Source organism: Coturnix japonica, chromosome 1 (assembly GCF_054131305.1).
Source record: "Coturnix japonica strain WE chromosome 1, WE-NBRP24, whole genome shotgun sequence".
NCBI classification, from domain to species: Eukaryota; Metazoa; Chordata; class Aves; order Galliformes; family Phasianidae; genus Coturnix; species Coturnix japonica.
The window spans coordinates 190393-206929 of NC_140663.1; the positions used below are offsets into that span (position 1 = coordinate 190393).

Genomic DNA, 16537 nt, shown 5'->3' on the forward strand with positions numbered 1-16537 from the left:
AGGGGTATGGGGTGATCCTGACCCCATAAGTTACTGGGATGGTTATGGGGGATTGGGATGGATATGGGGTGATCCCAGACCCCATTACATACTGGGATGGATATGGGGTATGGGGATGGACATGGGGTGAGCCCAGACCCCATTAGTTACTGGGATGGATATGGGGTGATCCCGACCCCATATGGGGTATTGGGATGGATATGGGGTATTGGGATGGATATGGGGTGATCCCGACCCCATTAGATACTGGGATGGATATGGGGTATGTGATGGATATGGGGTATAGGGGATGGTTAATGGGATGGGATGGATACGGGGTGATCCCGACCCCATTAGATAATGGGATGGATATGGGGTATGGGATGGATATGGGGTGATCCCGACCCCGTAAATTACTGGGATGGATATGGGGAATGTGGGGCACTATGGGATATAGGGGATGGTTATGGGGTGGGATTATATGGGGTGATCCCATTAGATAATGGGATGGATATGGGGTGATCCCATTACATACTTGGATGGATATGGGATATAGGGGAGGGTTATGGGGTGGATATGGGGTATGGGGTGATCCTGACCCCATAAGTTACTGGGATGGACACAGCAAATGTGGGGCACTATGGGGTATAGGGGAGGGTTATGGGGTGGGATTATATGGGGTGAGTCCAGACCCCATATGGGGTATGGGGATGGATATGGGATATAGGGGAGGGTTATGGGGCGGGATTATATGGGGTGATCCCAGACCCCATAAGTTACTGGGATGGACATAGCAAATGTGGGGCACTATGGGGGATAGGGGAGGGTTATGGGGTGGGATTATATGGGGTGAGCCCATTAGATAATGGGATGGATATGGGGTATGGGGGTGGAAATGAGGTATTGGGATGGATATGGGGTATTAGGATGGATATGGGGTGATCCCAGACCCCATTACATACTGGGATGGATATGGGGTATTGGGATGGATATGGGGTGATCCCAGACCCCATTAGATACTGGGATTCCATCGGGCACCCCACACCTTATGGACCCCATAGGGGGCACCTCACATATTAGGGCCCCCTATAGGGCACCCCACACCTTATGGACCCATATGGGGCACCCCATACCTTATGGGACCCCTATGGGGCACCCCACACCTTATGGACCCCTATGGGGCACCCCACACTTTATAGACCCATATAAGGCACCCCACTCCTTATGGACCCCATAGGGGGCACCCCACACCTTATGGACCCCTATGGGGCACCCCACACCTTATAGACCCATATAGGGCACCCCACACCTTATGGGTCCCTATGGGGCACCCCACACTTTATAGACCCATATAGGACACCCCACACCTTATGGACCCCATAGGGGGCACCCCACATATTAGGGCCCCCTATGGGGCACCCCACACCTTATGGGCCCATAAGGGGCACCCCACACTTTATAGACCCATATAGGACACCCCACACCTTATGGGGCACCCCACACCTTATGGGACCCCTATGGGGCACCCCACACCTTATGGAGCACTCCACACCTTATAGACCCATACAGGACACCCCACACCTTATGGACCCCATATGGGGCACCCCACACCTTATGGACCCATATAGGGCACCCCACACCTTATGGGACCCCTATGGGGCACCCCACACCTTATGGACCCCCTATGGGGCACCCCACACCTTATGGACACCATAGGGGGCACCCCACACCTTATGGACACCATAGGAGGCACCCCACATATTAGGGCCCCCTATAGGGCACCCCACACCTTATGGATCCCTATGGGACACCCCACACTTTATAGACCCATATAGGACACCCCACACCTTATGGACCCCATATGGGGCACCCCACACCTTATGGGGCACCCCACACCTTATGGGCCCCTATGGGGCACCCCACATATTAGGGACCCCTATGGGGCACCCCACACCTTATGGACCCCATAGGGGGCACCCCACACTTTATAGACCCCTATGGGGCACCCCACAGTTTATAGACCCATATAGGGCACCCCACACCTTATGGGGCACCATAGGGGGCACCTCACATATTAGGGCCCCCTATAGGGCACCCCACACCTTATGGATCCCTATGGGACACCCCACACTTTATAGACCCATATAGGGCACCCCACACCTTATGGGTCCCTATGGGGCACCCCACACCTTATGGGGCACCCCACACCTTATGGATCCCTATGGGACACCCCACACTTTATAGACCCATATAGGGCACCCCACACCTTATGGGACCCCTATGGGGCACCCCACACCTTATGGACCCCATATGGGGCACCCCACACCTTATGGATCCCTATGGGACACCCCATACCTTATAGACCCATATAGGGCACCCCACACCTTATGGACCCATATGGGGTACCCCACACCTTATGGATTCCTATAGGACCCCCCACACCTTATGGACCCCTATGGGGCACCCCACACCTTAGGGACCCCATATGGGGCACCCCACACCTTATGGACCCATATAGGGCACCCCACACCTTAGAGACCCCTATGGGGCACCCCACACAACTTATAGACCCATATAGGGCACCCCACACCTTATGGACCCCATATGGGGCACCCCACACCTTAGGGACCCCCTATGGGGCACCCCACACCTTATGTGTCCCTATGGGGCACCCCACACCTTACGGACCCCATATGGGGCACCCCACACCTTATGGGGCACCCCACACCTTATGGACCCCATATGGGGCACCCCACACCTTATGGGGCACCCCACACCTTACGGACCCCTATGGGGCACCCCACACTTTATAGACCCATATAGGGCACCCCACACCTTATGGGTCCCTATGGGGCACCCCACACCTTATGGGTCCCTATGGGGCACCCCACACCTTATGGACCCTATGGGGCACCCCACACCTTATGGGTCCCTATGGGGCAGCCCACACCCCCCTGCCCCACAGCTCACCTTGATCCCCGATAACATGACGGTGACCAGGTAATAGTCGGGGAGCAGCAGGGCCCGAACCACGCTGCCATCCCGAACGTGCTCAATGATGGCTGAGGGACACAGAATGACCCCATAAATACCCCATAAATACCATAAAACCCCATAAATACCCCATAAAACCCCATAAAACCCCATAAAACCCCATAAATACCCCATAAATACCCCATAAATACCCCATAAAACCCCATAAAACCCCATAAATACCCCATAAAACCCCATAACACCCCATAACACCCCATAAAACCCCATAACACCCCATAAAACCCCATAAATACCCCATAAATACCCCATAAATACCCCATAAATACCATAAAACCACATAAAACCCCAAAACACCCCATAAATACCCCATAACACCCCATAAAACCCCATAAAACCCCATAAATACCCCATAAAACCCCATAAAACCCCTTAAATACCCCATAAAACCCCATAAAACCCCATAAATACCCCAAAAATATCCCATAAATACCCCATAAAACCCCATAAATACCCCATAAATACCCCATAAAACCCCACAAAACCCCATAACACCCCATAACACCCCATAAAACCCCATAACACCCCATAAAACCCCATAAAACCCCATAAATACCCCATAAAACCCCATAAAACCCCATAAATACCCCATAAAACCCCATAAAACCCCATAACACCCCATAAATACCCCATAAAACCCTTAAAACCCCATAAAACCCCATAAATACGCCATAAATACCCCATAAAACCCCATAAAACCCCATAACACCCCATAAAACCCCATAAAACCCCATAAAACCCCATAACACCCCATAAATACCCCATAAATAACCCATAACACCCCATAAAACCCCATAAAACCCCATAAATACCCCATAAATACCCCATAAATACCCCATAACAACCCATAACAACCCATAACACCCCATAAATACCCCATAAGTACCCCATAAAACCCCATAACACCCCATAAATACCCCATAAATACCCCATAAAACCCATAAAACCCCATAAAACCCCATAAATACCCCATAAATACCCCATAAATACCCCATAAATACCCCATAAATACCCCATAAAACCCCATAACACCCCATAAAACCCCATAAATACCCCATAAAACCCCATAAATACCCCATAAAACCCCTTAACACCCCATAAATACCCCATAAATACTATAAATACCCCATAAAACCCCATAAATACCCCATAAAACCCCATAAATACCCCATAAAACTCCATAAAACCCCATAAATACCCCATAAAACCCCATAAAACCCCATAACACCCCATAAAACCCCATAAAACCCCATAAAACCCCATAAATACCCCATAAAACACCATAAAACCCCATAACACCCCATAAAACCCCATAAATACCTCATAAAACCCCATAAATATCCCATAAATACCCCATAACACACCATAAATACCCCATAAATACCCCATAAAACCCCATAACACCCCATAACACCCCATAAAACCCCATAAATACCCCATAAAAACCCCATAATACCCCATAACACCCCATAAAACCCCATAAAACCCCATAAAACCCCATAAATACCCCATAAATACCCCATAACACCCCATAACACCCCATAAATACCCCATAAATACCCCATAAATACCCCATAAATACCCCATAACACCCCATAACACCCCATAAAACCCCATAAATACCCCATAAAACCCCATAAATACCCCATAAAACCCCATAACACCCCATAAAACCCCATAAATACCCCATAAATACCCCATAAAACCCCATAAATACCCCATAAATACCCCATAAAACCCCATAAAACCCCATAAAACCCCATAAATACCCCATAAATACCCCATAAAACCCCATAAATACCCCATAAAACCCCATAAATACCCCATAACACCCCATAAAACCCCATAAAACCCCATAACACCCCATAAAACCCCATAAATACACCATAAAACCCCATAAAACCCCATAACACCCCATAAATACCCCATAAAACCCCATAAATACCCCATAACACCCCATAAAACCCCATAAATACCCCATAAATCCCCATAAATACCCCATAAAACCCCATAAATACCCCATAACACCCCATAAATACCCCATAAAACCCCATAAAACCCCATAAATCCCCATAAAACCCCATAACACCCCATAAAAGCCCATAAAACCCCATAACACCCCATAAATACCCCATAAAACCCCATAAAACCCCATAAATCCCCATAAAACCCCATAACACCCCATAAAAGCCCATAAAACCCCATAACACCCCATAAATACCCCATAAAACCCCATAAAACCCCATAAATACCCCATAAATACCCCATAAATACCCCATAAAACCCCATAAATACCCCATAAAACCCCATAACACCCCATAAAACCCCATAAATACCCCATAAATACCCCATAAAACCCCATAAATACCCCATAAAATCCCATAAAACCCCATAAAACCCTATAAAACCCCATAAATACCCCATAAAACCCCATAAAACCCCATAAATACCCCATAAAACCCCATAAATACCCCATAAATACCCCATAACACCCCATAACACCCCATAACACCCCATAACACCCCATAAAACCCCATAACACCCCATAAAACCCCATAAAACCCCATAACACCCCATAAAACCCCATAAATACCCCATAAATACCCCATAAATACCCCATAAATACCCCATAAAACCCCATAAATACCCCATAAATACCCCATAAATACCCCATAACCCCATAAATACCCCATAACACCCCATAAATACCCCATAACACCCCATAAATACCCCATAACACCCCATAACACCCCATAAATACCCCATAACACCCCATAACACCCCATAAAACCCCATAACACCCCATAACACCCCATAAAACCCCATAAATACCCCATAAATACCCCATAACACCCCATAAATACCCCATAAAACCCCATAAATACCCTATAAATACCCCATAAAACCCCAAAACACCCCATAACACCCCATAAAACCCCATAAATACCCCATAAATACCCCATAAATACCCCATAACACCCCATAAAACCCCATAAAACCCCATAAATACCCCATAAAACCCCATAACACCCCATAACACCCCATAAAACCCCATAAAACCCCATAAAACCCCATAACACCCCATAAAACCCCATAAATCCCCCATAAACACCATAAAACCCCATAAATACCCCATAAAACCCCATAAATACCCCATAAAACCCCATAAATACCCCATAAATACCCCATAAAACCCCATAAACACCCCATAAATTCCCCATAAAACCCCATAAATACCCCATAAATACCCCATAAAACCCCATAAATACCCCATAACACCCCATAAATACCCCATAAAACCCCATAAAACCCCATAAATACCCCATAAATACCCCATAAAACCCCATAACACCCCATACAACCCCATAAAACCCCATAACACCCCATAACACCCCATAAATACCCCATAAAACCCCATAACACCCCATAAAACCCCATAAAACCCCATAAAACCCCATAACACCCCATAAAACCCCATAACACCGCATAAAACCCCATAAATACCCCATAAATACCCCATAAATACCCCATAAAACCCCATAAACACCATAAATACCCCATAAATACTCCATAAAACCCCATAAATACCCCATAAAACCCCATAAAACCCCATAAATCCCCATAAAACCCCATAAATACCCCATAAATACCCCATAAATACCCCATAAAACCCCATAAATACCCCATAAAACCCCATAAATACCCCATAAATCCCCATAAATACCCCATAAAACCCCATAAATACCCCATAACACCCCATAAATACCCCATAAAACCCCATAAAACCCCATAAATCCCCATAAAACCCCATAACACCCCATAAAAGCCCATAAAACCCCATAACACCCCATAAATACCCCATAAAACCCCATAAAACCCCATAAAACCCCATAAATACCCCATAAAACCCCATAAATACCCCATAAATACGCCATAAAACCACATAAAACCCCATAAAAACCCCATAAAACCCCATAACACCCCATAAAACCCCATAAATACCCCATAAAACCCCATAAATACCCCATAACACCCCATAAAACCCCATAAAACCCCATAAATACCCCATAAATACCCCATAAAACCCCATAAAAACCCATAACACCCCATAAAACCCCATAAATACCCCATAAAACCACATAAAACCCCATAAAACCCCAAATATCCCCATAAAACCCCATAAAACCCCATAACACCCCATAAATACCCCATAAAACCCCATAAATACCCCATAAAACCCCATAAAAGCCCATAAAACCCCATATAAAACCCCATAACTCCCCATAAAACCCCATTAAAGCCCATATCCCCCCATAAAATCCCATATCCCCCCATAAAACTCCATATAAAACCCCATATCCACCCACACAACCCTATATACCCCCCATAACCCACCATTAAACCCCAAATAAACCCATATAAAACCCCATATCCCATCCACCCCTATAGCATTTAATAGGGCACCCCTGCAGCATGCAAAGGCAGCCAATCAGGTTGCAGCTTTGCAACCCCCATAGCACTGAGTAATGCATCAGAACAGCATGCAAAGCAGCCAATCAGGTTGCAGCTTTGCACTCCCCATTGCATTGAACAGAGCACCCAAACAACATGCAAAGCAGCCAATCAGGTTGCAGCTTCGCATCCCCCTGCAGCTCATGCACTAGTGCATCCCAACAACATGCAAATCCAGCCAATCAGGTTACAGCTTTGCAACCCCATCTACCCCCATAGCACTGAGTAATGCACCCAAGCAGCATGCAAAGCAGCCAATCAGGTTGCAGCTTTGCATCCCCTTGCAGCTCATGCACCAGGGCATCCAAACAACATGCAAATCCAGCTAATCAGGCTGCAACATTGCAACCCCCATAGCATTGAATAGAGCACCCCAAACAACATGCAAAGCAGCCAATGAGGTTGCAGCTTTGCACTCCCCATTGCATTGAACAGAGCGCCCAAACAACATGCAAAGCAGCCAATGAGGTTGCAGCTTTGCACCCTTGCAGCTCATGCACCAGGGCATCCCAGCAACATGCAAAGCGGCCAATGAGGTTGCAGCTTTGCACCCTTGCAGCTCACCCACCATTGACGGGTTTCTGGTGCATGGAGTCGACGAAGTGCCGCGTGTTGTCGATGTTGTATTTCAGGTCCCTGATGGTGTGAGCGCCGCCGCCGTCGCTCCACAGCCCCTTCTTGGCAGCTTTGGCCTGTTCCTCCAGCTCCGCCAGCCGGCTCTGCTCCGCGCTGCAACGCAACGGGGCATGATAAGGAGCAGGCATTGCAAGGGTGCTTTGCTCCCAGCTGCAATGCAAGGGGGCATGACAAGGAGCATGCATTGCTCAGGTGCTTTGCTCCCAGCTGCAATGCAAGGTTGCATCACAAAGAGCATGCATTGCTCTGCTCCCAGCTGCAATGCAAGGTTGCGTTGCTTGGGAGCACGCATTGCTCGGGTGCTTTGCTCCCAGCTGCAATGCAAGGTTGCATTACAAGGAGCATGCATTGCTCAGGTGCTTTGCTCTGAGCTGCAATGCAAGGTTGCATCACGAGGAGCATGCATTGCTCTGCTCCCAGCTGCAGTGCAAGGGGGCGGCATCAGGAGCAGGCATTGCTCAGGTGCTTTGCACCCAGCTGCAATGCAAGGTTGCATCACAAAGAGCATGCATTGCTCAGGTGCTTTGCTCCCAGCTGCAATGCAAGGTTGCATCACAAAGAGCATGCATTGCTCTGCTCCCAGCTGCAATGCAAGGTTGCGTTGCTCGGGAGCATGCATTGCTCAGGTACTTTGCTCCCAGCTGCAATGCAAGGGGGCATGACAAGGAGCATGCATTGCTCAGGTGCTTTGCTCCCAGCTGCAATGCAAGGTTGCATGATACGGAGCATGCATTGCTCTGCTCCGCGCTGCAACGCAACGGGGCGGCATCAGGAGCAGGCATTGCATTGCAAGGGTACTTTGCTATGAGCTGCAATGCAAGGTTGCATCACGAGGAGCATGCATTGCAAGGGTGTTGCAATGCAAGGTTGCATGACAAGGAGCATGCATTGCAATAGAAGGGGATAGAAAGGCTTAAAGCAAAGCAGGATGCAGCAGGTTGCATGACAAGGAGCATGCATTGCTCAGGTGCTTTGCTCCAAGCTGCAATGCAAGGTTGCATTAGAAAGAGCATGCATTGCTCTGCTCTGAGCTGCAATGCAAGGGAACATCATGAGGAGCAACAATGCAAGGTTGCATGATAAGGAGCATGCATTGCATTGCTCAGGTGCTGCTTTGCTCCCAGCTGCAATGCAAAGGGGGTAGAAAGGCTTAAAGCAAAACAAGATGCTGCAGGTTGCATGATGAGGAGCACACGCTGCTCAGGTGCTTTGCTCCCAGCTGCAATGCAAGGGGGCAGCATGAGGAGCATGCATTGCAAGGCTGTTGCAATGCAAGGTTGCATCACAAAGAGCATGCATTGCTCTGCTCCCAGCTGCAATGCAAGGTTGTGTTGCTCGGGAGCATGCATTGCTCAGGTGCTTTGCTCCCGGCTGCAATGCAAGGGGTAGAAAGGCTTAAAGCAAAGCAGGGTGATGCAGGTTGCAACATAGGAAGCATGCATTGCCTTGCTCCCAGCTGCAATGCAAGGGTGCATGATAAGGAGCATGCATTGCTCCGAGCTGCAATGCAAAGGGAGTAGGAAGACTTAAAGCAAAGCAGGATGCAGCAGGTTGCATGACAAGGAGCATGCATTGCTCGGGTGCTTTGCTATGAGTTGCAATGCAAGGTTGCATTATGAGCAGTATGCATTGCTCTGCTCCAAGCCGCAATGCAAGGGTGCATGATAAGGAGCATGCATTGCAATGGGCCCCACATCTGCCCCATAACCTATAGGGTCCATATATCTCACCCCATACCCTATAGGATCCATGTATCTCACCCCATACCCTATAGGATCCATATATCTCACCCTATAGGATCCATCCATCCCACCCCATACCCTATAGGATCCATCCATCTCACCCTATAGGATCCATATATCACACCCCATACCCTATAGGATCCATCTCACCCCAACCCCTATAGGATCCACCCATCTCACCCCATACCCTATAGGATCCCTATATCTCCCCCTATAGGATCCCTATATCTCCCCCTATAGGATCCCTATATCTCCCCTATAGGATCCATATATCTCCCCCTATAGGATCCATATATCCCACCCCACACCCTATAGGATCCATATATCCCACCCCACACCCTATAGGATCCCTATATCTCCCCCTATAGGATCCCTATATCTCCCCCTATATGATCCCTCCATCTCCCCCTATAGGATCCATATATCTCCATACCCTATAGGATCCATCCATCCCACCCCAACCCCTATAGGATCCATCCATCTCACCCCATATCCCATAGGATCCATCCATCTCACCCTATAGGCCCCATATCTCACCCCATACCCTATAGGATCCATCCCTCTCACCCCAAACCCTATAGGATCCCTCCATCTCACCCTATAGGATCCATCTCACCCTATAGGATCCCTCCATCTCCCCTATAGGATCCCTATATCTCCCCCTATAGGATCCCTATATCTCCCCCTATAGGATCCCTATATCTCCCCCTATAGGATCCCTATACCTCCCCCTATAGGATCCCTATATCTCCCCCTATAGGATCCCTATATCTCCCCTATAGGATCCCTATATCTCCCCCTATAGGATCCATATATCCCACCCCATACCCTATAGGATCCCTATATCTCCCCTATAGGATCCATATATCCCACCCCATACCCTATAGGATCCCTATATCTCCCCTATAGGATCCATATATCCCACCCCATACCCTATAGGATCCCTATATCTCCCCTATAGGATCCATATATCCCACCCCATACCCTATAGGATCCCTATATCTCCCCTATAGGATCCATATATCCCACCCCATACCCTATAGGATCCCTATATCTCCCCTATAGGATCCATATATCCCACCCCATACCCTATAGGATCCCTATATCTCCCCTATATGATCCCCATACGTCCCTTATATGTTCCATACGTACTTGTTGGCTCTGATCCCCTCCCGTCTCGTCGCCAGCCCTTCGGCCACCAGCGACTCCGCGATGTTCTCCCCACTCGTATCTATGGGGCGAGATATGGGGCGGGGACCCACATCAGACCAACCCCACTGCCCCATAGGGAGCCCCATAGAGCCCCAGTGCCCCATAGGGAGCCCCATAGAGAGCCCCAGTGCCCCATAGGGAGCCCCATAGAGAGCCCCAGTGCCCCATAGAGAGCCCCAGTGCCCCATAGGGAACCCCACTGCCCCATAGAGAGCCCCAGTGCCCCATAGAGAGCCCCACTGCCCCATAGGGAACCCCAGTGCCCCATAGAGAGCCCCAGTGCCCCATAGGGAGCCCCACTGCCCCATAGAGAGCCCCACTGCCCCATAGGGAACCCCAGTGCCCCATAGAGAGCCCCAGTGCCCCATAGGGAGCCCCACTGCCCCATAGAGAGCCCCAGTGCCCCATAGGGAGCCCCACTGCCCCATAGAGAGCCCCAGTGCCCCATAGGGAACCCCAGTGCCCCATAGAGAGCCCCAGTGCCCCATAGGGAACCCCACTGCCCCATAGAGAGCCCCAGTGCCCCATAGGGAGCCCTATAGGGAGCCCCACTGCCCCATAGGGAGCCCCATAGAGAGCCCCAGTGCCCCATAGGGAACCCCACTGCCCCATAGAGAGCCCCAGTGCCCCATAGAGAGCCCCCCACCACCCCCAGTGCCCCATAAGGAGCCCACTGCCCCATAGGGAGCCCCATAGGGAGCCCCATAGGGAACCCCATAGGGAGCCCCAGTGCCCCATAGGGAGCCCCCCACCATCCCCACTGCCCCATAGGGAGCCCCAGTGCCCCATAGGGAACCCCATAGAGAGCCCCAGTGCCCCATAGGGAGCCCCCCACCATCCCCACTGCCCCATAGGGAGCACCATAGGGAGCCCCAGTGCCCCATAGGGAACCCCAGTGCCCCATAGAGAGCCCCACTGCCCCATAGGGAGCCCCAGTGCCCCATAGAGAGCTCCAGTGCCCCATAGGGAGCCCCATAGAGAGCCCCACTGCCCCATAGGGAGCACCATAGGGAGCCCCAGTGCCCCATAGGGAGCCCCATACGGAGCCCCACTGCCCCATAGGGAGCCCCATAGAGAGCCCCACTGCCCCATAGGGAGCCCCATATGGAGCCCCACTGCCCCATAGGGAGCCCCATAGGGAACCCCATAGGGAGCCCCAGTGCCCCACAGGGAGCCCTATAGGGAGCCCCACTGCCCCATAGGGAGCCCTATAGGGAGCCCCAGTGCCCCATAGGGAGCCCCATAGAGAGCCACACTGCCCCATAGGGAGCCCCACTGCCCCATAGAGAGCCCCAGTGCCCCATAGAGAGCCCCCCACCACCCCCAGTGCCCCATAAGGAGCCCACTGCCCCATAGGGAGCCCCATAGGGAACCCCATAGGGAGCCCCAGTGCCCCATAGGGAGCCCCCCATCATCCCCACTGCCCCATAGGGAGCCCCAGTGCCCCATAGAGAGCTCCAGTGCCCCATAGAGAGCCCCATAGAGAGCCCCAGTGCCCCATAGAGAGCCCCATAGAGAGCCCCACTGCCCCATAGGGAGCCCTATAGGGAGCCACACTGCCCCATAGGGAGCCCCATAGAGAGCCCCACTGCCCCATAGGGAGCCCCATAGAGAGCCCCATAGGGAACCCCATAGGGAGCCCCATAGAGAGCCCCATAGGGAACCCCATAGGGAGCCCCAGTGCCCCATAGGGAGCCCCATATGGAGCCACACTGCCCCATAGGGAGCCCCACAGAGAGCCCCACTGCCCCATAGGGAGCCCCAGTGCCCCATAGAGAGCCCCAGTACCCCATAGGGAGCCCCATAGAGAGTCCCACTGCCCCATAGGGAGCCCCAGTGCCCCATAGAGAGCCCCAGTGCCCCATAGGGAACCCCACTGCCCCATAGAGAGCCCCAGTGCCCCATAGAGAGCCCCACTGCCCCATAGGGAACCCCAGTGCCCCATAGAGAGCCCCAGTGCCCCATAGGGAGCCCCACTGCCCCATAGAGAGCCCCACTGCCCCATAGGGAACCCCAGTGCCCCATAGGGAGCCCCAGTGCCCCATAGGGAACCCCACTGCCCCATAGAGAGCTCCAGTGCCCCATAGGGAGCCCTATAGAGAGCCCCAGTGCCCCATAGGGAGCCCTATAGGGAGCCACACTGCCCCATAGGGAGCACCATAGGGAGCCCCAGTGCCCCATAGGGAACCCCACTGCCCCATAGAGAGCCCCAGTGCCCCATAGAGAGCCCCCCAACACCCCCAGTGCCCCATAAGGAGCCCACTGCCCCATAGGGAGCCCCATAGGGAACCCCATAGGGAGCCCCATAGAGAGCCCCACTGCCCCATAGGGAGCCCCACTGCCCCATAGGGAGCCCCATAGAGAGCCCCAGTGCCCCATAGGGAGCCCCATAGGGAACCCCATAGGGAGCCCCAGTGCCCCATAGGGAGCCCCACTGCCCCATAGGGAACCCCACTGCCCCATAGAGAGCCCCATAGAGAGCCCCAGTGCCCCATAGGGAGCCCCATAGGGAACCCCATAGGGAGCCCCAGTGCCCCATAGGGAGCCCCACTGCCCCATAGGGAACCCCACTGCCCCATAGAGAGCCCCATAGAGAGCCCCAGTGCCCCATAGGGAGCCCCATAGGGAACCCCATAGAGAGCCCCAGTGCCCCATAGGGAGCCCCATAGAGAGCCACACTGCCCCATAGGGAGCCCCATACGGAGCCACACTGCCCCATAGGGAGCCCTATAGGGAGCCCCACTGCCCCATAGGGAGCACCATAGGGAGCCCCAGTGCCCCATAGGGAGCCCCATACGGAGCCCCACTGCCCCATAGGGAGCCCCATAGAGAGCCCCACTGCCCCATAGGGAGCCCCATATGGAGCCCCACTGCCCCATAGGGAGCCCCATAGGGAACCCCATAGGGAGCCCCAGTGCCCCACAGGGAACCCCACTGCCCCATAGAGAGCCCCAGTGCCCCATAGAGAGCCCCATAGAGAGCCCCACTGCCCCATAGGGAGCCCTATAGGGAGCCACACTGCCCCATAGGGAGCCCCATATGGAGCCCCACTGCCCCATAGGGAGCCCCATAGAGAGCCCCAGTGCCCCATAGGGAGCACCATAGGGAGCCCCAGTGCCCCATAGGGAACCCCACTGCCCCATAGAGAGCCCCAGTGCCCCATAGGGAGCCCTATAGGGAGCCCCAGTGCCCCATAGGGAGCCCCATAGAGAGCCCCACTGCCCCATAGGGAGCCCTATAGGGAGCCCCAGTGCCCCCTAGGGAACCCCACTGCCCCATAGAGAGCCCCCCACCACCCCCAGTGCCCCATAAGGAGCCCACTGCCCCATAGGGAGCCCCATAGAGAGCCCCAGTGCCCCATAGGGAGCCCTATAGGGAGCCCCACTGCCCCATAGGGAGCACCATAGGGAGCCCCAGTGCCCCATAGGGAACCCCACTGCCCCATAGAGAGCCCCAGTGCCCCATAGAGAGCCCCCCACCACCCCCAGTGCCCCATAAGGAGCCCACTGCCCCATAGGGAGCCCCATAGAGAGCCCCACTGCCCCATAGGGAGCACCATAGGGAGACCCAGTGCCCCATAGGGAGCCCCCCACCACCCCCAGTGCCCCATAAGGAGCCCACTGCCCCATAGGGAGCCCCATAGGGAACCCCATAGGGAACCCCATAGGGAGCCCCAGTGCCCCATAGGGAGCCCCCCACCATCCCCACTGCCCCATAGGGAGCCCCAGTGCCCCATAGAGAGCTCCATTGACCCATAGAGAGCTCCACTGACCCACAGGGAGCTCCAGTGACCCATAGGGAGCCCCTGTGCCCCATAGAGAGCTCCAGTGCCCCATAGAGAGCCCCATAGAGAGCCCCACTGCCCCATAGGGAGCCCCATAGAGAGCCCCAGTGCCCCATAGGGAGCCCTATAGGGAGCCCCACTGCCCCATAGGGAGCACCATAGGGAGCCCCAGTGCCCCATAGGGAACCCCACTGCCCCATAGAGAGCCCCAGTGCCCCATAGAGAGCCCACCACCACCCCCAGTTCCCCATAAGGAGCCCACTGCCCCATAGGGAGCCCCATAGGGAACCCCATAGGGAGCCCCAGTGCCCCACAGGGAGCCCCCCACCATCCCCACTGCCCCATAGGGAGCCCCAGTGCCCCATAGAGAGCTCCATTGACCCATAGGGAGCTCCAGTGACCCATAGGGAGCCCCTGTGCCCCCCTATAAGACCCAGTGCCCCATAGGGAGCCCTATAGGGAGCCCCACTGCCCCATAGGGAAATCCAGTGTCCCATAGGGAACTCCCCACCACCCCACTGCCCCATAGGGAATCCCAGTGCCCCATAGGGAGCCCCAGTGCCCCATAGGGAGCTCCCTGTGCCCCCTATAAGCCCCAGTGCCCCATAGGGAGCCCTATAGGGAGACCCACTGCCCCACAGGGAGCCACACTGCCCCATAGGGAGCCCTAGTGCCCCATAGAGAGCCCCTGCGCCCCATAGGGAGCCCCATAGGGAGCCCCATAGGGAGCCCCACTGCCCTATAGGGAGCTCCCCATCACCCCCAGTGGCCCATAGCTCCATGTATCCTGCCCCATAGCTCCCACCCCACATCTCCAGCCCCATAGCTCCTGCCCCACATCTCCAGCCCCATAGCTCCTGCCCCACAGCTCCAGCCCCATAGCTCCATGCATCCTGCCCCACAGCTCCAGCCCCATAGCTCCTGCCCCACATCTCCCGCCCCATAGCTCCAGCCCCACATCCCCTGCCCCATAGCTCCATGCATCCTGCCCCACATCTCCTGCCCCATAGCTCCAGCCCCATAGCTCCTACCCCACATCTCCAGCCCCATAGCTCCATGCATCCTGCCCCACATCTCCTGCCCCATAGCTCCAGCCCCATAGATCCACGCATCCTGCCCCACAGCTCCAGCCCCATAGCTCCTACCCCACATCTCCTGCCCCATAGCTCCATGCATCCTGCCCCACATCTCCAGCCCCATAGCTCCATGCATCCTGCCCCACATCACCTGCCCCATAGCTCCAGCCCCATAGATCCACGCATCCTGCCCCACAGCTCCAGCCCCACAGCTCCTGCCCCACATCTCCAGCCCCATAGCTCCTGCCCCAGATCTCCAGCCCCATAGCTCCTGCCCCACAGCTCCAGCCCCATAGCTCCATGCATCCTGCCCCACATCACCTGCCCCACAGCTCCAGCCCCATAGATCCACGCATCCTGCCCCACATCTCCAGCCCCATAGCTCCATGCATCCTGCCCCACATCACCTGCCCCATAGCTCCAGCCCCATAGATCCACGCATCCTGCCCCACATCTCCAGCCCCATAGCTCCTGCCCCACATCTCCAGCCCCATAGCTCCAGCCCCACATCTCCTGCCCCATAGCTCCATGTATCCAGCCCCACA

The 16537-nt window shown here is 53.7% G+C and overlaps 1 protein-coding gene across 1 annotated transcript in view; it reads right to left on the bottom strand.

The window, feature by feature from the left end:
• The window catches only part of LOC146762217 (staphylococcal nuclease domain-containing protein 1-like), a 94777-nt gene that overhangs the window by 59603 nt on the left and 18637 nt on the right, over window positions 1–16537 (bottom strand). Inside the window, exons 4-6 of the mRNA XM_085510614.1 lie at window positions 11073–11151; window positions 8111–8271; window positions 2950–3041 (exon numbers count right to left, since the gene is read on the bottom strand). Of these exons, the coding sequence (XP_085366740.1) occupies window positions 2950–3041; window positions 8111–8271; window positions 11073–11151 (332 nt within the window). The remainder of the gene's footprint in view (window positions 1–2949; window positions 3042–8110; window positions 8272–11072; window positions 11152–16537) is intronic.